General features: G+C 43.4%; 1 protein-coding gene across 6 annotated transcripts in view; it reads left to right on the top strand.

The window, feature by feature from the left end:
- The window catches only part of PDE5A (phosphodiesterase 5A), an 869,998-nt gene that overhangs the window by 473,616 nt on the left and 369,567 nt on the right, over window positions 1-26,815 (top strand). For all 6 annotated transcript variants that reach the window (XM_078675926.1, XM_078675927.1, XM_078675930.1 and 3 more), the window contains exons 6-7: window positions 16,024-16,161; window positions 24,920-24,987. In XM_078675926.1, the coding sequence (XP_078532052.1) occupies window positions 16,024-16,161; window positions 24,920-24,987 (206 nt within the window). The remainder of the gene's footprint in view (window positions 1-16,023; window positions 16,162-24,919; window positions 24,988-26,815) is intronic.

Below are 26,815 nucleotides of genomic sequence, written 5' to 3' on the forward strand. Positions count from 1 at the left end.
TTTTGTGCCTCTGTGCTCTCCTGTCCGTGTTCCCGTTTTTTTGCCTCTGTGCTCCCCTGTCTGTGTTCCGGTTTTTGTGCCTTTGTGCTCCCCTGTCCGTGTTCCCGTTTTTGTGCCTCTGTGCTCCCTTGTCCGTGTTCCCGTTTTTGTGCCTCTGTGCTCCCCTGTCTACGTTCCCGTTTTTTTGCCTCTGTGCTCCCCTGTCCGTGTTCCCGTTTTTGTGCCTCTGTGCTCCCCTGTCCGTGTTCCGGTTTTTGTGCCTCTGTGCTCCCCTGTCTGTGTTTGGTTTTTGTGCCTCTGTGCTCCCCTGTCTGTGTTTCAGTTTTTGTGCCTCTGTGCTCCCCTGTCCGTAATCCCGTTTTTGTGCTGTGTGGGTGGCTTTGTGTGTGTGGCTCTGTGTGGTTGTAAATGCAATAGGTCATGCATTTGCGAGCGATTATGCTATTGGCATTGTAAATGACAATGCCATTTATTTAACGATTAAGCTATTGGCAATGTAAATGACAATGCCATTTATTTATGACTAGCAGCCCGTCCCGACGTTGTCCGGGAGCAATCAGGCTTCTGGGCCCACGCCCGCCCCGACGTTGTCTCAGGCTTCAGGGCCCCCGCCCGCCCCGACGTTGTCCGTGGGCCCCCTGGAGCGCACCCGCCACTTTCAAGGCCCCCAATGAGCCGCACACGGGCCGCTTCACCTACCTCAGCCGCCGCTCCTCCCTGCTCTCATGTCCACCGCTCCTCCTCGCGCTCCTGTACGCTGCTCCTCCCCGTGCTCCTGATGTCAGCACGCACGTCGCGGCCGGCGCTACTTCCAAGGGACTACTTTTTTTTAATCGTAAATATTTTAAAGAACGTATATTTTATTTTTTCATATAGCCTATGTCCATCTGCAGACCCTGACAATTACAAAGATGTATCGGGTGTTTGGATTGGTGCTGTGGTTCCTGAGTTTACCCGCCTCAAAGGTTCAATGTTCTCTCTTTATAATAGTAGTATAGATTTAAAAAAAAAAAAGTCATGAGCAATGCCAATAGCTCTACCTTTAATAATGCCGAGACCATTGCATTGTAAATGCTTGTTTTATTCAGTTATCTGTGTTTTTCAGGCATTTGGAGATGCTTGCCCGGCTCGCTATTTCATTGTTTAGCTGAATGTGAATTTTTGTGTCAGAGGCATGATACATTTGGAAGTGTACCAGATATATTTCTAGTATATGTGCAGCAGGGATGGGGCGGTGGGGCACAGATGCTATCATTCTTGGCACATTCTATGTTGTTACAACAAGGAATGTATGCTTTAAAAATATATTTTTCTAGGTGTGCAAAGAGATTAAGCAGATACTGTGCGTGCCAGAAGTGCTATTGTAATGACAAATTGATGTTTGTAATGGTATATGGTGCGTTGCATATAGGAACACAGCAGAAAAAAATAATCTCATCAACTGCAACACAACAACATAATAGCAACAAAATGGCAAAACAACTACAGTACATCACATTAACAACATAACAGCACACATGAAATAACAGCACAACACAATAACGCAACACCACACACAAAAGTGCAAAGACAACACAACACATCAATACAACAAAACAAAATGCAGCACACCTACAACACAAAGCAACTCATGCAACAATAGACCTTGAGGCAATACAAAAATGCAGTACAAAATAACCCAGTAATGGAACTCAAAGAAACACAGTAAGAATGCAATAACCACAAAGAAAGAAAACAGTCTTGAAAAAATAGTGAGCAACAAAACAACTACAATAGCATGATAAGACATAGCAGTACACAAATATAGTACAACCAAAACAACTATATTCCAGTGCAACAACACAACAAAAGTTACCACCAAACTATTAACCACCACATTATAAACACAACACAGAAACACACACAAGCTCCAAACCATCCAGAACAACTCAGCCAAACTCATCCTTGGAACCCCATGACACACGCACATGACCCAGCACCTACGAGACCTCCACTGGATCCCCATTGAGGAGAGAGTAACCTTCAAGCTACTCACCCACGCCTACCCTCCACAACATTGGACCCATATACCTGCAACAAAAGAGTCTCCTTCTGTCATGGGGACGAGCCTTGCATTTACACTGTGTTAAGTTGGCATGAGCTTATTAGAAGTTTAAACAGCATTTTTCCTTTCTGCTGCTTTGGCACATGTCACACATTATTATAAATGTTTAGAATTTAGCAGAGTGTTTTGCTTCACACGAGAATAATAAGTTTTTCTATATTAGCAGCCTTGCTTGGTAAGCTTTGTCTGAACAGTGAGTGCCGAGGCCTTCAAGGTTATTTCAACACAGTGGTTGTTGTTCGGACTGATCAGCGCACGTCCTAGACATAACATATATGCAGCTGCGGCCACCTCTGATTTTGGCACGTTTAATAATGCACTGTGTAGGCATGATCACACACACTTTGGAGAACATTCGCATGCAGAGAGCTGTTGTAGAAAATTATGTGATCCATTTCTACTAGGACCAGAGGTATGAGGCCGCCCTTGTAAACCCAAGAGACCTTCTGTAGATATAAAATAACCTACTAGCAAGGGAGGGTGAAATCTAAATGTAATCTAGCCTATTTCCATTTAACATTTTAACATGCTTTCTCCTTTTGTAGTTTATGGAATATTAACTATGCTGATAATCTTGTTGCTTATAATATGTCTGCTTGTATTAGCTAAGATACTGCGCCTGAGAACACTGCATTAGAAATATTTAAAACTTGCACGTGTCTTCATTTACTCCCCGTTTTGGACTGGTATGAGAGTATAACAAAAGAGTGTTCATGTGTTCCACATTGCCCGAGGTATTCTAAGTTCCATGTTCTGGGTTGTCTAATCATTGGGGGTATGGAAGAACCAATGAGACACTGATTGCTAGTCTGGTAGGGTATTTTGGCTACTAAGGTGAGTTTTGGTACACCCTAATTCACTGAGGTTCCAAGTCTCTATGCACAGTTCTGTGTATGAGCAGAATCCCTGCTACACTTCCACGTACCCAAAAGGAACCTCTGCTCCGCCGACCTCGCCCTGGCAGAGACCCCACGCATCAGCGAAACCAGAGCAGGCCGAATAGCCTTCTCCTACGGCAACGAGCTCCCAGTCAACATCAGACACTCCTCCACTCTGCCCATCTTTAGTAGGAGCCTCAAGACCTGGCTCTTCGGCTGATCCGTAGCTGCACCCACCCCCCAGAACCTTGAGACCCTCAAGGGTGAGTAGCGCGCTTTATAAACCCCTGATTGATTGATCGATTGATTGACTGGATTCAGGCTAGCCTGGATGTGGAGTGTTTCCCTGAAACCAGTCCCAGGATGCTTGTTTCCAGTCCAAGGAGGACCTGACCCGGCAGTTTGGGTTGGACTGTTCCTATGAGGCACATGGTCAAGACTGATTTGCATATGGCTGGGTCCAAACTGGGGTGGCTGAGCAAGCTTAAGAACGATGATGGATTAAACCCAGATCTGTGACTGAGGGTGAGTGTCTGAAAAGTTTTAGCGCTCCATCCAGCATCTCCGTGTTTTTGCTTTGCACTCAGATAAAGCACCTGTCTGCCTGACCACCAGACTACCAGCTTGATATAAGGCTGGCTATAGCTTTAGTGCTTGATGCCAGGTGGCCTGTTGATCTCTTGCTACACTCCTAGTCACCATAGCCCACTTACCTTGCTTCTCAGGCATCTTCACCACTCTCTCTCATCTCACTGCTTGCATTAAGCTCAAGATACTCAACCCAGCCAGCTTTCTGTCCCCGATGCATCCATGCCACCCTCCCACCTTGCTTGTTCAATGGTCCTGCTCTTATTCTGCTCCTGGGTCTATATTCCAATCTGCCTTTATTTGTCTCTGTGTCCCCACTGGGTTTACTAGGGACTTGACCAGTCACAAGCCATTTAAATACTTTGCAAAGTTTACATTAATAACCCACAATAGGAATAGAAGTTGTGAATGCTGGGCAGATAACATCATTGTTGAAACATAAGCTGTTGAAGTGGCATATAGTCTATCAAAGCACCACTCTTTCAGAGATTTGTGCTGTGCTTTTCTGGATGCTCAGTTGAATTGGAATAACAGCGTAAGGCGTCAGCATAAGCATCCAGTTTGAGAGAGCTAGGGTGTAACGAGTTGATCCTCCATTGCCAAGAGTTGATTCTCCGCCATTCAGATGTGCATCGAAAGATCACTGCAGCAGTTGTGCCTGAGTTTACAGACAAGATCCAGACGGATCAGGCGGATAAAGTGACACCATCTCCAACCTCACGGCTCCGTGTGTACGGATTATTGGAAACTATCACACAGACTCTCTATCAAAATGTGCAAGAGAGCTACTGCATCCAAAAAAGTAGCACAAACTAGCAGCAAAACAATGCAAACTCTGAGCTCAAATAAAATGGCCCCTATAAACAAACTGTGTGCAGCATTGCCAACTGGTAGGGGGAACTCAGAAGGGCCAAAGCAGGGTCACACAGCAGGGAACGGCTCTTCATTTTTAATCAAACAGGATTTTACTCAACGGAGGAGGCATGGTAATAAAGATCATACATTGTGTAACCACATCCAGCCAGAAAGCACTGTTCACAGTTTGGACCATTCTACACCTACCGCAACAAGATCACCATCACTCATAGTCCCCACCCCCCCACAACTGGCATGGTCAATCCTTCTATGGTCGTCACGGTGGCTACCATTGGCATAGTGAGTCATTCAGCATCAGATTAGGCTGCAACATAGATATTATAGAGTTATCCTCACCCATAAATCTGCAGACCCTTCAAATAAGTGGCTACATCTCAGCTCCCTTGAAGAGCACCAATTCTGCAATGACGGCACAGCAGTGTCCTACCAAAGAGACTGTCGCACAAGTTCATCAGTCTTCCAAGAGCATAGGGAATAAGAAGACTAGGCCAGATGAGCCCTCTGCTTATTCAATACAATCTTATTTATCTCCTTAGGGCTCTCGTCACACCAAAGGAGGTTACCTAATCTCCTCTCATCGACATAGAGACAGATGGTGACACGGATGACAAGCCGTTGGAAGCATCGGATGATACTAAATATTGGACTGGATCCCTCGAGGCAAGGGGACTTGTTCCACCCAGAAGTGCCTCAATGGAGACCACATTGATGTCCATTAATACAATATTACTTGCTGCTACAAATGCCTTAACCTGACGGTCACTCAACTGGAACTTCAAATTGATCTGATGAAAGTATTTGCTAGTACCATTTCTATCATGGAATCTAAAACCGACAATCTCGACTGTAAAATTAGGTTGTTGCAGCCTACTGGTGGGAACAAGGAATGTGTCTGCTCCCCCATAGTGGATAAAATGTGTACTCTGTTTGACATTTTGTCATGCCTCGGGGAGAATTTGAGGAACACTAAATCACCAAGAGAGGAGGTTATCTGCATGGATAAAGTGGTTGGCCTACCTGAAATAACTGAGGGTATCAATGCTGAAGTTGCCATACATCTAGCACACCTAACAAAGGATAAAGGAGTCTCGGTGGTGGTAATTCAAGAACCCGCAATCGTGCCTTTAGATACTCCAAATTCAAATAGCAAACCTTTAGGGCTAATTGGAGGTCAATCGACTAGCTTAGCATATCATCAGGTGAGCCAAATACCCCTTAACACGTATACAAGAAGGGAAAAGAAAAGAATTAAGAAAAAAAGGAAAACCTCTCATGGACTATCCAGCAGAGGGTCTATCCTAAGCAAAGATAGTAAGGCTCCCAGCAATGATACAGCGCAACCAAAACGTTTCCCTATATTTCGCGAGCCACAGCCCATAACATCCAATACCACAATGAATGCCAACTGTAAGGACATATCTGAGTTTGACTTATCAGCCTTCCAATATTCCTTGCATGTGGCCACGGATGCAGGGACACTCATTCAAAAATGGTCGGAAAATTGGGGCAAAGAGCAGCCTTCACCAGCCTACCTTGGCAAACTGGCTGCAGCAGCACAGGACTGGAAAATGCCAACAAGCTCCCTGAAACCCGTGGGATTTGAATATCGTCTCTCGAATCCCATTAGTGAAAGGCAACAACTTATATGCATCTTGATTCCGCCTCTGCTATCTTCAGAAGATCATTCTTCTATCCTTCCTGCAAATAGTTACATGCCACTGAAAACACAGCGACCCGATGAGGCTGCCAGGAACTCCTGATTGTTTTACTTCACAAAAGCTGATCTTCACTCCTCTTTTCACCTCAAGACGTAGAAATGACACTCTGAATAGAGAAAATATTTTACTGCTAATCAATGCATCACATCCCGAATTTTGGGCAGCTTCAGAGTGATGATATATTAAGAGTCCAACTTGATAAACTAACTTTCGCCCCAAATACTGAGTCTGCAATTGTTTCTTGGGAATTGCCAACCATAGCAACTTAAGTATTGAATGAGATCTCTGCTTTTTCTAAATTGGGCATTGAAATAAGAAAACTAGAGCCCAAAACGTTTCCCACAATCTTGAACAATAACAAGCGGCCTGGCAGCCACGGGTGTACCACCAGTATTCTCAAGGGAGCCAATGGCGCTCAAGATAATCGTAAAATACTATTACTCCCTCAGCTAACACCAGAGAGGGGCTAGGGCTGGATTACATCCAAGTTATTTGCCAATCATCGTAACTGTGCCTTCAACAGCAGAAAGTTAAATGCGACATCTTCCCACCACCTCTTCTGTTATACAATTATTTCATGGAATGTTGCCAGTCTAAGGAGGATACTCAGCTATCCACATACTTCAAACTTTTTCGACAGAGCTGATATGCTTGTCTACAAGAAACTTGTGGAACCCATTATGTGGCACTCATGACTAGCAATTTTTGCTGCCCTTCGGGGAGCCCTGCCACCTGCATAGCTATGAGTACAAAGCTGGAGGTACATGACATAGATTCAGAATTCCGTCATTTCAAGCAGCCACAATCAACAGCTGCATGGTAGACAAATGGGCAAACTCAATCTTGCTGATCAATGTATATCTAAACACTTAAAGTTAAAGGGGCAAGGTTAATCTGACGGCACTTTGCGATGCACTTGGTGACTTAATCTGCAAATTTCCTTCGCATGAAACATTGATAATTGTAGACTTTATTACACACAAGCTGGACTACCATACTGACACAAATTTAGGAGTCAACCTTACTCAACAGGGGATGTAGCTAGCTCACTATTATCCCACAATTTGGTATCCCCGCAGAGAGCCATTGCTTCCACCGGCAATCTTCCACCCACATTTAAGGACATCACCACCTAAATGATACCTTTGCAAGCCCCCTTTTAACGGATGTATGCCTGGCTTATTCCTTACAGGTTCACTCAGAAAGCGGCCGTGATCCAGCAAATATGCGGTTTGGCTTAAAGCACCACTCTGCCGCTCAAATAAAAACTTTGGGCCTTTCAACAGGCGAGTAAAAGAACACAGGATTAAGGACACTCGAAGGGAACAATGTTTGCCTGGTTCATTTCAACAAGTGGAAAGCATCCATACACCAACTGTTGATCCAACTGAGCTACTTGCTTCAAGACTGGAAACTAATAACAGAATCATTGTTTGCCTTAAGGGCACAAAATAACTGTAGGCAATAGGTAATGAGAAGGCAAGTGACTAGTACTCACCGGTGGCATATAACACTACCATAGATTGGGGGTCTAGAGGGATAATAGATTATAGACTAATAGGTGTGCGTTCCCTCATGCAAACTAACTACACACATAGAACACCTGAAGTCTAGAACATGTGTATGTAAGCCAATGTTGAGTGCCTCTCTCAAACGTACTGCTACAAGCGTAAAATGGCTGGGGGAGACATCCCTTAAGGATAAGAACCCTCACTCACCCGAGGGTGACATGCTTCATCATATAGGTCCTCCTTACCAGTGTAGAAAACCTACTAACCACTGGGAGCTACTACTTCGGTGTTTAAAGAAGGAGCTCAGAGATGTTTTATCAGGTAAGGGACAGGATGATAATCCCATATGTGAGATGATAGGTGTAGTGAGGTATGCAGCGCTGTGTGTAAGAGTGGATAGGTGAAATTAAAACTGCCTAAGTGGAATCACTGAATAACTTTATTAATGTGTTCAACTTGACAGGGTTAAAAAGAAACAGCACAGTGGTATGGATGTAGAACCACTGTCACTTGAAGGTCAACATGTTTCAGCCTGATGATCTAAACCATAGTATCAGTGGCTTTCTTCAGGACCAGATATACTACGTGCTAATGCTGCTGCAATTATGTGAAGAAAATATATATATAGTAATAAAGAAAAGTTTTTATACAAAACCGGTATTCCTGCTTTTCATTTTCTCTGTCAGGTCATACCCAGGTATCCTCAACTGTAGGATAGTCCTGCCTCACCTCTACCTGGCTGGCTGCTCTGGAAGGAGGCCCCGCTCTGTCCGTCGGTACCTCGATACTCAGGAGAGCTCGCCCCGGGAGGTGCCAGTGAACCCAAGAAAGGAAAATAACGCTAAATACAATAGCAGGAAGATATAATTGACAGAAAACAAAGAAAAGTTCATCACACTCGTTAGTGAAGTACTAAAGCAAGATACGCAGAATCAGAATGGGTCTATGTGCACTTACTTTCAACTTGCAAAAATCAAAACTAACTTTGGCAATACATGAATGGTTTAAGTGACAGACCCACCATTAGAGAGAATGGCACCCTACTAGGAAAATGTACTAAACATGTTACTTCACTTTGTACCGAAGTAGACACACAGACAACAAAGAGAGTGATTATAGGCACTAAATATGTGAATTAGAACACGATCTACATCTTAGCAAGGTTTTCAACAAGACAGCTGTGTGCGAAGTCATCAAATCCGGCAGAAAAAGTGGGGCACTGGGTCCCAATAGCCTACCAGGTTAACTGTTTGAATTAGATTTAGACTTCTGGGTGGACCTACTAACTGCTCTCTCCACGGCTTGCTTTCGATTATCCAAAGTTCCCCATTCATGGAAAGGGTCTATCCATCACCCAGTATACATAAAGGGGGACCCCCTGACCCCAAGCAACTACCGTCTCATCGCATTATTAGACTTGAAGGCCAAAGCTGAGCCATAATTCTACTAAGGGAGTTGGAGGCTTGGGCACTCAGGGCCAAGATAATCCCCTTCTATCAAACGGGATTTAGAAGACCCTCACCCACTCTGGACAACAATTAGATTTAGACTTCTGGGTGGACCTACTAACCGCTCTCTACACGGCTTGCTTTCAATTATCCAAAGGTCCCCATTCATGGAAAGGGTCTATCCATCACCCAGTATACATAAAGGGGGACCCCAAGCAACTACCGTCTCGTCACATTATTAGACTTGAAGGCCAAAGCTGAGCCAAAATTCTAATAAGGGAGTTGGAGGTTTGGGCACCCAGGGCCAAGATAATCCCCTTCTATCAAACGGGATTTAGAAGACACTCACCCTCTCTGGAGAACACTGTAACCCTGTCTTACTTTGCCAACTGCACATTTCAACTGTCTCACCAGCCCTTATTTGCAGGTTTCGTTGATTACTCAGTGGCCTTTGATTGTGTCAATTGAAATAAACGGTGACCTAAATTGGTGGAATGGGAAATTTCTTCTACTTTACTGAGAGCACTAATTGCGCTTAATAAAAACTCATGGGTCGGCATCAAAATTGGAAGGGAGAATTTAGCCTCACATCAAATTACAACCAATCAGGGTTTAGGGGCTTAAAACAAGGCAGCACCCTAGCCCCCATGCTGTTCAATCTCTATACTGCTGATTTAGGATGCTCACTTGATAAGGCTAAGACATTCCCTCCTAGGATTGGAGCAAGTAGACTCCCAAAAATTCAATATGTGAACGACTTGCTCATTTTTGACCATACTAAAGTAGACATACAACGTGCTATTGATGCGTTAAACAGATACAAAGAAGACAACAAATTGGTGGTCAATGTCGATAAAACAAAGGTAATGACCTTTGGGATTTATAAGAATAAAGCGAAGCTACGATGGAAGTTGGAAAACTTAACCATCTCGCAGACAAGCTACAACTATCTAGGTGTATGGTTCTCAGACACTGACAAGGCCAGCTTCCAGTTAAAACACATAGCCAGAAAGTCTGTTGGGATCATATTTGCCTTATCCAAACTAAGCTCTCACCTTTTTGCACCTTCAGCTGAAGTCATTACCTAGTCACATGGGCCAATCTGATACCAACACTCCCATACAGCCATCCAGCGTATCCAGGAAAGTTTGCTTCTGCTTTAGATTGATTATAATGAATTGCCTATAGAACATTATTCCATCTCCCAAAACACACCCACCGTTCATGACTTCACATGGAATTTGGTCTAACTGATCAAGATCTCGAGTGCAAGGTGTCCTTCTTTAAATATTATGATTCTGTACAGCAAGCCGAAATGGGCACTCTGAGGACTGTCTTCCAAGAAGTCTTCTCTAAATTAGAAAATCCTTGCTCAGAGTATTTAACCCCTTGGGCGCGGCTGCGATTCTGCGCCTGTGCCGCGTTTTTCGAAGTGGGCGGGTTCATGACGGCCCCCAGCCGTCATCAGCACACGCCCACCGTGATGCATGACGGCTGGGGGCCGTCATCAGCATCGAAGGGGTTAAAGCAAGCGATCACAGATTTAAATGTGGAGGGAGCCACTTTAACTGCCACCTTAATTCCGTATGTTTCTGATGAAACAGGCCCTATTTCTCTTGAGGAAATCTGATCTCAGTTCGGTCAAGGCTTGCAGTTTGCATCAATTGTAAAATCCTATGAAGGAATGGGAATCCAATCTTATTTGAAAGCTGCACTCAGAACGGGGATCAGACTTAAAATTCTCTTCTCTAGACTGATGGTTTTACGAATCAATGAATTTCACTCCAGCCTAGGATTGGATTCCAGGATTGGTCCTTGCAGATTATGAAATTACAAGAGAAAGACCATGATTCATTTACTTTGTTGCTGTTCGCAATTTCTTCATGCACGCACCTTACTGAAGCAATGCTCTTAACATTTGGGATTCCACTTGTAAGAATGCTTGGAGCTTCTGTTTGAAAACTGACATCCCAAAGAACTTGGCTTGCTTTGTCGAGCTTATGGAATTCATTTTCACCTCCATTAAATTGCGAGTGCATGCCGCTGGCACTTCTTGGTTGTGGCCGCTTGAGTATCGCACATTTCTTTTATGGTTTTATTTCCTTTTAAAATTGATCTTGCTTACACTATGTGAAACTCCAGGCATTTTACTATATTTATTCTTCTGTTCCGTTTAGAGATTTAGGCACTACGTCGCCACGCTCTGATATTGTTTGTTTATGATTGTATTATCTTTTTCCTTATGTGTACCAATTTGAATAAATTGACACATTAAAATTATCTTTTCACACTGACTGGTGATGTGTAGTGCCTTGAAAGTAATGCATGCTAAAGTGTGTTTTATTCTGGCCTCAAGCACAAGTCATTAAAGCTCTTAGACTGGAGAAATGAAGATGATTTCATTTTAACTGGATCTCATTCTGGGGTCCGAGGGAAGTACCACTCTGATGGGTGTTAGGTGGGGGGAAGGCACAATGGTTGATAGTGAGTTCCCTTAGTCAATAATTGAGACTACAAGAGATTGCAACATAGATCTGAAAACATAGGCTGAAGAAAGGACTTACATTTTTTGAAGGCATGCAGTGTTGCTCCTGCTCTGTTTGCAATTTGTTCTTCGTGATACGTTATTGAAAGGTTGGAGGCAAGCCAAATTCCCAAAGATGTTACCTCAGTTGCTAGAGATGATAATAACTCATAATTCTTGAATACACTAACCCAAACCTCATTCATTCTATGGTTGTGTGGACGTGTGATGAATATGTACTCGGTTTTCTCAGGGGTAAACTTGAACAGAATAGAAGAAATCCAATTTTAGATTTTTTTTTGCAGACACGATCTCATGGAGGCCTCATGTTATGTTGTTGAGATCTTCAAATAGATCTGTGTATCGTTAGTGTGTTGACGAATAGTCACCCTTTTTTCTTCCATCATAACTCCCAGAGGCTCCATGTTGAGACTGAGCAGCACTAGAGTCAATATAGATCCTAGAGGAACATCACAGGGTACCAGTGTATCTATGGGTGTTTTTTTTCCAGCCCTAACTCAGGTTGGTTAAAAAGGAAGCAAAGCCATTGTTGTGTTGTGTTGTGCTATTGTTTTGTCATTGTGTTGAATATTTTTGATGTGTTGTATTTATTCTCATAGCATGTTGTACTGAGTTTGGTTGTCACATTGCCTTGTTGTTTTCAACATTGTGTTTTTTGTTGTCTTACTGCAGTGATATTGCAGTATTGTTTTGTTGTAGTGTGTTATTGTACCTTAACTACAGTCCGTCTTTTTAACTGTACACAACCATTCTTGTCATATATTAGCACTGGCATAGATGCACTTTCATCGTACCATTGTAAATGTGTTTTCAGCAAACAATTTTAGATCTACCACCAATGTCTGAACAAAAATGTTTTCCGATATCGTCTAAAATATATATAATGCTTTTACCACACTGGCAAGATGTATCCATTTCTGATATTAACCTTTCCCTATTGAAGTATGCACTCACCCTTGTAAACAGTTTCAAGTCACATAGAACATCCAGATTTTCAAATATGTGCATATTATTTGTAGAGAGCAAGTTGGAACCTGTTCACAGAGGTATTTTTGTGTGTGAATAAACCTTTACCGCTGAAAATACCTTTTTACGCTTATCTCGCATTCATAAAGGGATTCATGGTCCGTATTAATCCATTTACTACTGCTGATTTTTCCGTCACAAAAGCGGAAAAATCTGCAGTAGTAAATCTCATTCAAGGGGTGGAAAGTAGACATGGTTCGCCTTGGAAACATAGTCATGTACTTTTGAGTGCATCCCCCAAACTCCTCTTCGACCCATTTCCATCCTTAAAATTGTCAGAGATTTACTTCAGGAAAAGGCTAAAGTATGGGAAGGAAAATAGATCACCCTCTGATTTGTACATTGTTCATTTGCCCAAGAAAATGTCATTACCCCAGTGCGGATTTATGCGCCATGTAACTCTGTGCAGCAGAAGTAGGAACCTGCGGAAATAGTCACATGGCATTCCGATTGTACACCCAGAAAATTGCTCTTGTGGCCATATTACAGAACACGCCTCGCTCTCTTTGTTTGCGCCGGGGCCACCTTTCAAAAGATTCACAAACAAGGAGACTGCAAAGTATTATATTGAATGCGCTGTCCTCAGGGCAGCCGCAATGTCGTGCTGTCCTGGGGGCAGCACATTCAAGTGAAATACGGACCGGCTTTGAAGCAGCCACTCTGTGTTTCACTGTGCAGGCAGTTGCAGTGAGTAACTGCACCTGCCTGCAAGAGGATGTCTGGGGGGGTCCATACGACCCACTTTTTCTCCTACCCCTCCTGACAGCGTCTGTGCATCTGCGCGCACGTCCATAGTACAGCTCAGAGGCAAAGGAAATCCCTCATTTGCATAGGGCCACACCCCCATGCAAAAGAGGGAACAACCTCTGGTTATAGCGCTGGCGCTACATGTGTGCCAGCGCTATTGTATTACAGAAAAGGCCACACAAGCGTCTGTGCCACTTTCTGTAACACCAAAGTACCCCAGGAGTGCGTAAAACAAGCATGCATGCCCGCTGCGCTCCCGGGACACTTTCCATGATACGGGCCCTGGTGCTGCTCCCAGGCAAATAAGTAGGAAGGTTGTTGAGCAAATAAAATAAAAGTATATTCAGGCGAAGATCTAAATCTGTGCTTGTACTTTTGTCTTGATGAATGATTCAACAGATGCCAAGGGGTAGCTGAAGTAAATTTACACAACCTTTGACCTCTGTAACATCACAGGAAGTGACATCACATGACGTTTGACCCAAATCTTCCCAGGAAGTGATGTCACATGAGCGTGACCCAGATGATCTCACAATATTTGAAATAGCTGAAATAAAGGACTCCATAATTAATGCACAATTAACATAGCAACACAACAGTTACTAACACAGAAAAATTACTATTTTACACACCACCTATATTTGAGCTAGGGTGGTAGCATGATGTGCCAAGGAGGCGACATTAATAATTTCTCTTTTTAATCCATGAAAAATTACGTGGTCTGTCCAGTCGGAGGATACATTGCGTCAACACACAGAACAACACTGGGAACCAAAACTATTTGTATCTATCATAACTGCCATCATTTGATGCTTCTCCAGTCTATAACGAAAACAGAAATTTTTTAGTAAATTCCAGGGTGATGCAAAAACAAAAATAGTGGTTATGTCCCCTTACTTTAATTTATGTAGACCATATATTGATTATGAACTATGTGATGTGATCAAATTGTTTCTAATCATGGTTAATAATTGTTGATTGTTGATTTATTTCATTGCTGAATTATGATTTATGATTACTTGAAAGCCACTATCAGTCCTTTGAAGCTGGGAGCATTGTGTCCAAACAATCGCTTTTGATATATACAAAATACTAAAACAAGCCAACATGTTGTTTAAAATGTGTTTGCTATTTATTTAATTAGAGGAGTGTGCAGAAACATAACCATTCTCATCAGGCTTCTGTGATGTTGATCTCGAAGAGGTCTTTGAAGTGTTAAAATAACAAACAAACAAATAACCATAAGTAGATTGTAACTTCAAAAAAACATTTGAATGATGAGATGTTGTAACAAGCAAACATCACCAATGCAGATTCAAATACTCAGAGAACTAATAAGCATAGTTGGGCTTTTATGGCCTGGTTTGACAGTGAAGCTGTAGTCAGACATTTATGTTAGCTTAACTAGAAAGGGACTTTGATTCCACTCACATGTTGTGAGTCAGGAGTACATGTTTTGATTTGGCAGAAGTTGTCCGCTTCTGCAAAAAACGTGCTTTCCCACAACAAAACTATCATTTTGTTTAATTATCCAGCTGCTGAGCTTTTACTTTAAGGGGCACACACATGACACTGTAATGTTGTAAAAGTGTCTTCGACAACTAGATAATTTCTGGTGTTCAACTTTCTCTGGCAGCAGCACAGATGAGATGAGGGCAGCCACAGGAATGTATTCCATTTCATGTGTTGAATTTTTGTGTGTTTTATTGCGATTGGTTCAGAAGGTGAATGCAAGAATGAGTCAGTGGATTGATTATTGGATTTATAAGTGCAAAGATCCAGTTGTGATATATTTCCGCGAACAGCAGCTGGTTGTTCATGACTTTGAGCTGTCTGTTTCAAGCAGTTCAAGGGGTTCTTCCTAGTAACAAGAAGTCCTGGGGCAGCCGATAAACCTTACGGACTACTCTGTTCCTGGACAGTTTGTGTTGTTCTCCCTGGACCTTGCCTTGCCACAAAGAATCACACAAAATGCACGAATCATGTGAAACACCCAATATCCTCTGTTTTTTGGGATTGCCTGCGGGGGGAATTTGGGTGGTTCTTCTAGCTCTTTTTGTTCCAAATGTGATTTTCAAAACACATGCGCTTTTTGCCTGTTTCACAGTTCTTAAAATACTCTGGCCCAACCCTACTAATAGAGTAGATTTAGCTTTATATTATTTTGTGGACAGCCGCAAATGTGACATATTCCTCTTTTAAGCTCTAAAATGAAACGTCGATTTACAGTGTAGGAGCATATCTATTATATTTCTGTTTTTTTTTTAATTTGCCAAACTACTTATTTGTTTGTGCAAGTCCAGCTTGTAGCAATCAGCGCTGTCTGAGATGCATTATAAGGTTCCAGTCACGCCGTCGGAAAGCAGTCCCGGGAAGTAGGCACATTTAACATCCTGTTTATTCTTTCTTTTTGCACGTATGCTTGCTCTACTTATTCCACAGTCTGAATCTGAGATTAAAAAAAAGCCACTTTAAAAACAGTTGCCTCACTGCCCCTCAATACAGCTATGCAATATCACAATTCTCCCGCCATTTCTAGCAGCCATTGCCGACTATTTTAATGTTTATCTTTTGTTGTGCAGGTGCTCCTTGACCTCGCCACCTTGATTTTTGAAGAGCAGCAGTCCTTGGAAGTCATCCTGAAGAAAATAGCAGCCACCATTATCTCTTTTATGCAGACCGAGCGGTGCACCATTTTCATTGTGGATGACGATTCCTCGGTGAGTCTTGAGTTAGGCCTCTCTTGAGAGGTTTAAGGTTTGTTTTGTGTCTTTCACCTGTGTTTTATGGACTTCAATGCCATAGTGGCTTGTGAGTGGTATAGCAAAATTTTGAAAATGGGGAACATGGACTCACTGTGTTTCCTTTCAGTGTCTACTCTTCTGAATTTTGCTTCCAGTTGAGAGGTGAGTGGAACAAACGAAAGCGTAATAACATTTTTGACTATATATAGTAGCCGTACTACTCTCGATCGTTAGCTGTGAGTGATCAGTACACTGAATTATCCTGTGGGCTACTAAATGTACATGCTCCCAGAGTCTGGTATGCCAGGGGCATCTTTTGCACTACACTGACTTTGTTTTGCTCAGTGAAAAGAGACCTTTTGGCCAAAATCTTTGATGTTTATGGTGGGCTGGAGGGAGAGGTGAAAAATGGGTGGGGGTAACGGCATCTTCTCCTGCACAGTGGTACTTAGGACTGAGAAGAGTGGGGACTCTGGAAGCCCTGAGGCAAGAGAGACCGGGGAGTGAACGCTTGTCTAATAACTGGTCTGCTCAGGGCACGGCTGGTTATGGCTGGCTTGATTCGGAGAAGGGCAATTCATTCCTACATCTTGTGTGATTCCGACTTACGGGACAAATCTTCCATTGGCTCCGGATGACGCAACCTGAAGTGACTCTGGACTGGAGGAGCAGGAGAAATGGATACTAGTGTGTTTATTTTTACTTTCTCACTCCCTGCCTTTGGCAACAGTGTGCAGTTGCTCTAAAAAAAGGGCGTAATGGTGTTGCGACTTGTGTACTGTTTAAGCAAAATGTACAATTAGGCTTGTGCACTTTGCGCTGTGAAACAGGATTATCCTAATTGCTCTACTATGATCTGGATTCATACATAACAGACTAAGGATTTGCCTTGTGGCCTTGCAATCAGTGTTGTCCATGCTGGAGACTGAGGACTTTTGCTCTTTATATGATTTGCAATAGTGGTAGGCACGCTCCAGAAGTGCTGACCAACCATTTTGTACTAGCATGAGTATATGGAATAAAATGACAAAGGCTATCTGAGCTCTCAGACATGGGCATTGCACCAAAGGCTCTGTCTAGCCACAGCTGGCACAGCCTTTAAAGCATTGATTTACTGCGGAGAAAGCATAGCCACATATAAGTACACATGACCTCGAGAAATATGAGTAAATCGTATGATAGAAACAGCCGCCATTTTGTTGTGCTAATGTTACTCTGTGGAAAGGCTGAGGTCTAACAACAAATATGTTTTTCATGGAAAGGCTGGGAGACTGGTCATGCTTGTGATTTCTTTAAGGCCACGAAGATGACGTGAGTGTCCCTGGCATCCATCTCTTCAGGGCTTTCCTTCCATCACTTCTGTGTTCTGTCGAAAGCAGGATTGCAGGGGAGATCAAACTGAGTTAAATTGTGCAACGTAATGTCTCAGTGGTGTCAGGGTCTACACTTACCGGACAGCTAAAGTTTGACTGGTGTGTTTTTAAGGTGTTAAGCAGGCATTTCTTTCTGTTGGTGCTTCACAAAACCGCCTAAAGTAGTCAAATGCTGAAGGTGTAAAGGACCACTTCAAGCCAGAACATATACTGCCAAATACCAAGTTCAGGCCATCTTTAGATATAACATGGAATACACAACAAAGACCAGGCTGTGCTGTTGGCCTAATTTATCAATAGCCAGGCATTAATAAAATCCTGGCAATCTTCAGGCAGCTCTTGTTTGCAGAGATGTGGAAACAAAGGCTGCGTTGTTAGGCCCTCGCAGTTGGGTGTGTAGGCTTCTTCCAATGGCTAGCGATTACAGCAAAATTACAAACAACTTTATTACTAACTGTAAGCTGTTTCCGAGGTGAAAATGAGCCTTTGCTCTTTCCTCATTGAAAGGGCTTACCAGTTACCCAATTACCATCAACGTGCTTTGCAACAGGGTCAGGTGTATGAAGTGTTGTATAAATGCTGCAATACAATACATTGCAGTATCTGAGACTGTGACTCTTGTGTATCGAAGTAACAATACCAAGGGAGCTACTTGTCTAACAGATCTAAAACGCAGTTTTATTTGGTACATCAAAACAATGAATGTTTCAGTATATTTATTTGTAATCTTCTTATCTAAATGGGTGATTGGATTGTGGGTTAAAAATTCTGCTGGTGCTTTCAAATAGTGACGCCACCATTTATTTTCTGTGATGAGGACTTTTTTGTCATCAGACTTTTACACAGGACAAAAGAAAGGCAGAAAATGGGGGGAAAAGAAGTAGAGAGCGATAGAAAAACACTGACAAAAGGGGAAGACAGGGTGAGAAGAGGGTGAGCTAAAGAGACAGGGAATGTAGATGTTTCCAGAGCTCAGTTAACTCGAGTGTGAATGAGCAGAAGACATGTCTCCTGAAGTCATGACATCTCATGAGCTAAATGTGACAAGTCTTGAGTTGAAGAAAAGTCTCTCAGCAGGAGCAGGCACTGTCAGAGGCCAAAGCAGTATGCAAGACCACAGGAGCAAAGCAGCAAACTCTCCTAGCTCGGTCTCAAAACAACGGTATCGCGAAGCCAAGTAGCTTCAGCAGAGCATCCAACGTCTGAAATAAATGTCAAGTAGATCATGCTTGTGAAATCCACTCCTACCAAGATACACTATGACAAAGGAGTTTTATGAGGTTGTCAATCACAAAGTGCGTTTTCCTTGCAAACCGCTGTAGCCTCTGCTTTGTATCCTTCATATTGAGTGACACTTTGTACTCTTGTACCGAAACTGAGGCTTTTACTTTTATCTAGTCAAAGCTATGTGCTTCCTCTCCAGAAATGTGTGGGCTCAAACTTGCATCTCCCACCACCACATCTTATCCCAGGACAAGGCTGGCCTCTCTAATCATTTGAAAGGCACTCCCTATATTGCACATAAGACATTTAGATAATGGTAGATTTAAACTGTGTAAGGTTGAAGGCAGGGGCGGCTCCTCAGCTATGGCAGAGGAGCATCGCCCCACTGCTTTTAAGCAGTGCGAAACATAAACATAAAATGAGAATAACTTTGTGTTATTATCATTTTATGCTGCTTTCTGCTGCTTGGCGGTTGGGGCTGCTCTGCTCTTGGAGTAGGGCGGGGGAGGGGTTTGCCCACTTCTAAGTGTGCAATGACTGTTTGGTGGTCCCTCTTGTCTAAACCAGTCATGCGCACCTTCCCCGTTCTCCATGCAGGCTACATTACAGCCAGCATGGAGAACATGCACAGACCTCCATTTCCTGGTTCAGCATCGAACCAAGACGCTTGAAACCAATCACAACGCTGCAAGGCAGTGTTGTGATTGGTCAGGGGAGCCTGGGTGCTTACCAATCACAATGCTACATTGCAGCATTGTGATTAGTCAATGGGGCCTGCTTCCTGTTCCTCGATATACATGAGGAGAGCCGGAGCAGAGACGTGCAACCCTGCCGGCGGCAAGGTACGTTTATTTTACTTAAAGAAAATATATATTTTCACCATACGCGACCCTCCCCTTTGCGGTTTCCCCACACCCGCCACCTGCAAGCCATGCCACCCACCACTGGTGGAAGGATTAAGTATCATTTAAGGAGGGAGGAGCAAGCAGAAAATTATTAAGCTACAACTGCCTTAATTTATACTTGAGCCAAAGGTACTGTCTGTTCTTGCCCAAGTCTCCAGCTGGCCATTGCTCTGCATCACTCTGCCATGGTCATCAGTGATTTTTCTTCCAAATTTAGGAGGTGGCGGGGGCATAGTGGGGCAGCGCAGGGCAGTGATGGTTATCAGTGTGATGGTAGTCCTCCACCAGCCAACCGCTAAATAGATGCCAAAGTATAGTTGGGATTCATGCTAATTCTCTCAAAATAATTGATTCATCAGAGCTCCAGTTCATGGTAAATCTTTGAATCTGTCTCACTAGCAAACTCAAAACAATCACTGGCATAGCCAATAGGTCTCGCCTTTTGTCCCTTATAAGTGTTTAGACATGCAGCCTATTATCCAGAACACAGCAGCTATTTTATTTGGGTGTATTGGTGGTGTCTCTTGCTTAAGGCATTGAGTTGGCTAACAGTCTGAGAAGTGTCCAGATAGCTTGGTTGTAAAGAGAGAGGAAGAACCATGAAGTCTTGCATATGTTGAATGCTCCACAGGGTAGAACTGGACAGGGCAGCAAGCTGCTATGCTGGCGTTTTCACAATGAGGACACCCCTTACTAGCGGCTGGCATACAGATCCCTTGATCATCTCATACTGACCTGCTTCAAAATTTTAATAGAGCTCAATTGGGCATCGGTGAGTGATACCGTATGCATGAAAGTCATTATAGGCTGGACCTGATGACAGCTGGAATATTACACCCACTGACCCTGTTTAGTGGTAGCTCAAGTTCAGGCTTATCTCTCTCCCTGCTTGTGGGCAGATAGGTCAATTGGGAAAATGTCTTATACAGATTTGGGGTGATCTGCAATCCAGTCTGCATTTCTGTAAGCATAAACTTTTCACTCTTTTCCAACTCCTGCTCCAGCAGATCTCCACCTCGATCAGGCAACTTTCAACAGCCGTAAAGTATCCTTAGGGCAAGCTCTTAGAGGCTTTCTTGAGGAGTGGACCTGCTCCACCACTAGTGACTCGCCTCACTTGGTCAGTGATTCTCAGTGGGATGATTCCATTCAGGGGTGGCTTTATCAGACAACCCCCTTCCCCTGCACTTCTCTAAGGAGAGTGTTCTGCAGCAGAGGTCTGTGTAATGTGTTATGCAAAGAAGATACTGCACCCTCGCTGCTCTTATAGCGTTTCGCTTTATGTGCAGTGCTATAGGTACAAATACAAGCTTTAGAAATTTTTTAAATGAAAGGTGCACAGTTGAGTAAGGGGAGAATGCACCAGACTCAGAGCAAAAGTGGTATGATGGTCACTGTGCAGTTGATCTCCTGACTTTGTACTTTTATGTACAATTACTTAAGGGATCCTAAGAGAGAGCAATCAGCAGAGGCTGGAGTGCAAGCTAGAACATTTTGCTAGTAATGTTGTAGTACCATACCAAGATCATGGATTTAGTGGAAGGAGCTGAGATAACTGATTCAATTTATTTCCTAATTATAAATCCAAGGGTATTTATACAATTTCTTTTCTTTTTTTACATTTTTGAGCTCTATACTTGATTGCTGTAATAAACAGGGCACCTTTGGAGCCAAATTACCTGATAACACCAACACAGGTTTGCCAATTGCCAAGGATGCTACTCAGTCAGTTTTCAGGAGTCACCAACCCATTCACAGTATTTATTATCATTTTATTATTGCTAACGGCTGACTTCAGGACAATAGAAAGCAAAATGATTCAATCTCATTTGTAGGTAATCACAAAGGAGAAATAGGGAAATCCTGTCCTTTGATGAACAAGAAAGAATGTAAAAAGTCTTGACATAGCTGTACATGCATGATAATGGAAGTCCTTTGAAAACAGGTGTGGGAGACTGTCTCTGCAGGCTTTAAATAAAGGCATAAGGTGTGTATCATTAGACACTGTGATTCTGGCCAAATCACTTAATCTCCATGTGCCTTAAAAAACATGAATGAAACTGGTGCTTCTGTAAAGTGCTCCAATACATCCAAATTGAATTCATACTATATACAATTTCAAAATAAATGTGATCTGCTGGCCTGCCCATTGCTAATGCAGGGATGACTGGAGCAAGCTCCTATGTGAATTCCATTGAATGTTTTACTTCATCACGAGTCCGCTGTAGCTGGGGGTGGTCGCTGTGCTGCTAGTGACCTTTGAGTTGTTGATAAAGACTTGTCCCCTGCTGCTGTAATGTACATCAACACTGTTGTGCTCAGAAAAAAAGAACATATGGGGTTTCTGGACGGGGGCTTTGAGGTCAGGCTCCTCATAGCACCACAGGGTCGGAGGAAGGTAGTATCTTTCAACCTATACATCGAATTAGAACAGACATGTAAAATCACACATCCCTTTTTTTGAAACAAGAACTGCACATAGACAACAACAATAAAAGGCTTCAGCAGCTTAGCCATTGTAAACAAGCACAACTTGTATCAAGAGAAAGACACAATGCCTTAAACTCAACATGATTACATTGTCAAAAATGGTATGAAGAGGAAAACAGATAATTATGAAATACTGAGAGGTTGAAGCCCTTCAGAATGCACGAAGGTTGAACTGCAGCACACATTTCATTTCTGCTGAAAAGCCGAGAGAGGGTGTGAAGAAGGGAGAGGGATAGCGAAGATGTTTCATGCTTATTGGTCCAGTTACAAATCAAGAAACTCAAAAATATAATGTCAACAAAAGTAACACAACTCCCCTTAACTCAATGTCTAGAAGGCTTTATTATCCAGAAAGTAACAACAGTTAAACACATAGTCAGGTAGAATATATGCAAACAAAAAACATGCTGTGTATCTTATAGTTCACTGTTAGACTTGGCATCTTTTGACGTGTTTCCCCTCAGTTTTTGCTTTCTGCCCTCCCGGTTTTAACTCTGTTTTTGCTGGTGTAGTTATTCTGCACACTTTTCTCACTGCTGATCAGTGGTCAAGTGCAAGTGCTCCTGTGGTAAATTGTGTTATGGATTGGTGTTTCCATGATTGGATATTCGATTTACTTGTTGGTCCCTAGTAAAGTGCACTGAGTGTGCCAGGGCCTGTGAATCAAATGCTACTAGTGGTTCTGCAGCACTGATTGTGCCACCCACATGAGTAGCCCTAAAAAGGTAACTCAGACCCGCCATTGCGGAGTCTGCGCGTGGTTTGTAACTGCCATGTCCACTTGGCCAGTGCACCCACTTGCCAGTCCCTCACTTTCCCTTTTCTTACATGTCAGCCCAAGGTACCCCTGTGGGCCGAGTGGCAGTGTATGTGAAAGGTACCTGGAGGCAATCCCTCTCAGGACAGCGCCGGCGGCAGTGGTGGCCTGGGCGTCAATGGGGATCTTTTCCTGAGTGGGATTCCACCGAGAGGTGGTTTCTGACAGGGGGACCAATTTCATATGCAAGTATATGAAATCCCTGTGGAAGCAGTGTGGTGTAACCTACACGTTCACCACCCCTTACCACCCACAAGGTAACAGTCTGGTGGAGAGATTCAACCAGACCTTGAAGGGCATGATTAAGGGTTTAACAGAACCCATGAGGCGCAAGTGCCTTCCTTCTCTTTGCATACAGAGAGGTACCACAGAAGTCTCTTGGGTTCAGCCCCTTTGAGCTTCTTTATGGTCACCCTGTGAGAGGACCTCTGAGTTTGGTGAAGGAAGAGTGGGAGGCAGCTCCCAGGAAAATTCCTCAGGGTGTGTTCAGTTACATGCTGGTCTTCAGAAACGAAACTGCCCACCTCAGGAAACTCGCTCAGGCTAACCTAGAAGCAAGTGAGGAAGAAATGAGGAAGTGTTATGGCCAGAATGCCACTCTGGTCGAATTTCAACCTGGGCAAAAAGTGCGGGTCATGGCCCCAGTGGAACCTTGTGCCTTGCAGGACAAGTGGACTAGGCCATTTGAGGTGGTGGAGCGCAAAAGTGATGCCACCTACCTGGTCCGAAGTGAGCATGCTCTTGGCGACAGATGATGGGGTGGAAGAGAAAAGTGAACCTCTCCCTGACCTCCTCTCTACCAAGGAGTGCGATGGGTCAGTGGAAGGTGTGATCCTTTCCCCTACACTGACTCCAAAGCAGCAGAGCGACTGTCACCAGTTGTTGGGACAGTTTGCCCCACTGTTCTCCCTGACCCCAGGTGTTACTCACTGGTGTACCCATGACATGGACACCGGTGACAGCCCTCCTGTGAAGCAAAGGATTTACACTTGGTATTCAGTGCGTGAATACCAGATTGACTTGGCTCAGTGTTAATGTTAATCTAGTTCCAAGCAACATCAAAGAGGCGGTTTGCAATGAGTATCTGTGGGAGATAAGGTCTGGCCGTTCAGAGAAAGTGGGTTTGAGATGTGGGACTTGATGCATCGACTAGGCCTTACACAAACCAAACATTTATGACTACTCCCTGATTTACAGAAGCCAGAGGGGTATGCTAGTGTCAGCTGTGGTGTTCACCAATGTGCTCCTACGCAACGTCAACAAATCCACCACACTGGGAAATTCACAGGCATACGTTTAGGACAAATGTGATATTCCACATTTGTTTCTTTTATTCTTTTGCCGCAAAAAGTGATGTTTAATCTAACATTTCATGCCAGAACAAATGGTCAGGGCTGAAATTAACCTGACATCTAAAAAAATAATTTTCAAGGTCTTACTTGATGCGTAGGCATGAGAACAAAATGTGGATATTCAAATAGATGTACCATATAACAGAAAAACACTTGCAACTACTACTTACAGTGCTCTTTTGCATCCAGCTCGGTTCGTACTATGCACATACATAAAATGGACGATTGTTAGATCATGGTATTATGTTATGTTATAACGTAACGTAACAACATAACGTAAGATAACGTGTGTATATGTATTTGTCAGGTGCACGTTCACCCAAGTCTTGGGTCTCTTGGCGCTGAAATAGCAGTTGTTTTAATGTTACCCAACTCAGTCGAAGTAATGTTATGTTATGTGGTCTTGTGCCGGGAATTATGACATGCTTTATGATTGTAAATGATGTGCAAACTTTGACATTGCATAACATGTAAATGACTGATAAATTGTTAATATTTTAAAAAGTTTGTCTAGTTTCCACTGTGCCCGCAGTGCTGCCTTTGCCTGACTCTTATCCTAAATGCCTTTTTCAGGATTCCTTTTCCAGTGTATTTCACATGGAATCCGAGGAGCTTCGAGACTCCGCAGACGCTGCAAAGAGGTAAGTCAAATCAAAAGGACTTATTAACACGCTGCTTTCCTGTGCTAAACCGGAAGCTGATTCTCTGTACCGTTCTCGATGTTTAGTTTCCTTCACGCGCCGTAGTACGGAGTTTGAAGGGCGGGAATGGCTTCGAGAGAGTGGCTTCCCAGCACGTAAATGCGCTATCCCGGAGGCAGAAGCATGCAATTTCTGATCAGATCATGACAAAAATAACTTCAAACATCAACAGCCGTTCTGAAGGACCGGAAGTGATTAAAAGGGCTTTCTCTGAATCAAAAATTTGCTAGCATTCGCGACAAGAATTTTCAATTCTATTAAGGACACGGAGGCGAGGATTATGCTTCTCAATCTTTACTGCATAAAACACAGCAGCCAATGAAAATGAATATTTTCAGTAAACATTAACACAAAAACTTCATTACCCATGAACACACATGAGTATAGGCACGCCCCCACAGTCCATAAGAACCCCTTGCGTGCTCCCATCATCCTCTTTCTTTGAGGCGAAACAAGTCCAACAAAACTTGAACAGTCACAATCCTCCAACGTGGAAGAACAGCTTCAGGTGTAACATCCTGACATCCGGAGTCGCTCAATCCGACTTCTTATCAGATCCTGAAATAAAGGAAACAACACCACCGTAATCCTTGCATAAAAGGGTGGGTAAGCTTAATACATACAGTACATTAAGCCGGGTGGGATAATCCTCGCCTCCGTGTCCTTAATAGAATTGAAAATTCTTGTCGCGAATGCTAGCGAATTTTTGATTCTATTACAGGACCGGAGGCTTCAGATTATGCTAGTTTAACGCTGATTAAATACCACAGAAGTAATATCTCCCACCGGCTTGTAATAAAACGTCTTAAACGTTGAATCAGAGGACCAATCTGCACAATGCATAATATCTTGGATACTGGATCCTAAACCATATGACTTGGACGCCATCGCGCCTCTAACTGAATGAGCACCAAAAATATTTGTATCAACACCAGCTTCCTTCATAATGAACCGAAGCCATCTAGCAATAGTGGCAGCCGCCACTGGTTTAAAGGGCTTTTGAATAGCAATCAATAACTGTGAACAGCCCTGCGGCCGCAAGGCCTTTGTACACTCCTCGTAGGTCTTCAAACAATGGACCACACATAGTTTTTCATTGTCAGGAAAAGCATTATAAGATATATGTCGAGACATTGTTTTAGTACGACCTGTAATATGAAAAGAAACCACCTCTGGGGTAAACACTCTACCTGTTACGTCGAGCGCTCTGACATCCGAAGATCTTCTGCAAGATGAGAGACAAAGCAACATGGCTAATTTAGCCCACAATTGCTTCCTCGACAGGAGAGAATTAACCGGCCATCTGTCGAGCAAAGAAATCACCACCGAGACATCCCACAAACCCGTATACTTGGGTTTGGGAGGGTTGGCCACCCTGATGCCTTTTAACAACTTACAAACAACCGGGTGCATGCCTACTGGTTTACCATCCACCAGGGCATGCCCCGCCGATATGGCTGAGCGAAAGTTGTTGACCGAACGATACGCTAGGCCTTTCTCCGCCTTCTCGGATAGAAAGTTCAACACTTGGGATAACTCTGCCCCCACGGGATCCAGACGTCGTCCCACGCACCAATCCACCCAGTTCTTCCAGGCAGCGGAGTATCGCTTCCTGGTGGAAGGTGCCCAAGCCTGCTTGATAAGGTCAGCAGCCTTGTCCGAAATTCCTGGCATTTGCCACTGTTCCCTGAAAGCCTCCATGCCATCAGGGATAATCTGCCCTCCAACAGCAACGGATGCTGCTCCTGACGAGGGCCCTGCAACAACC

This window comes from Lissotriton helveticus, chromosome 2_1, assembly GCF_964261635.1.
Source record: "Lissotriton helveticus chromosome 2_1, aLisHel1.1, whole genome shotgun sequence".
NCBI lineage: Eukaryota > Metazoa > Chordata > Amphibia > Caudata > Salamandridae > Lissotriton > Lissotriton helveticus.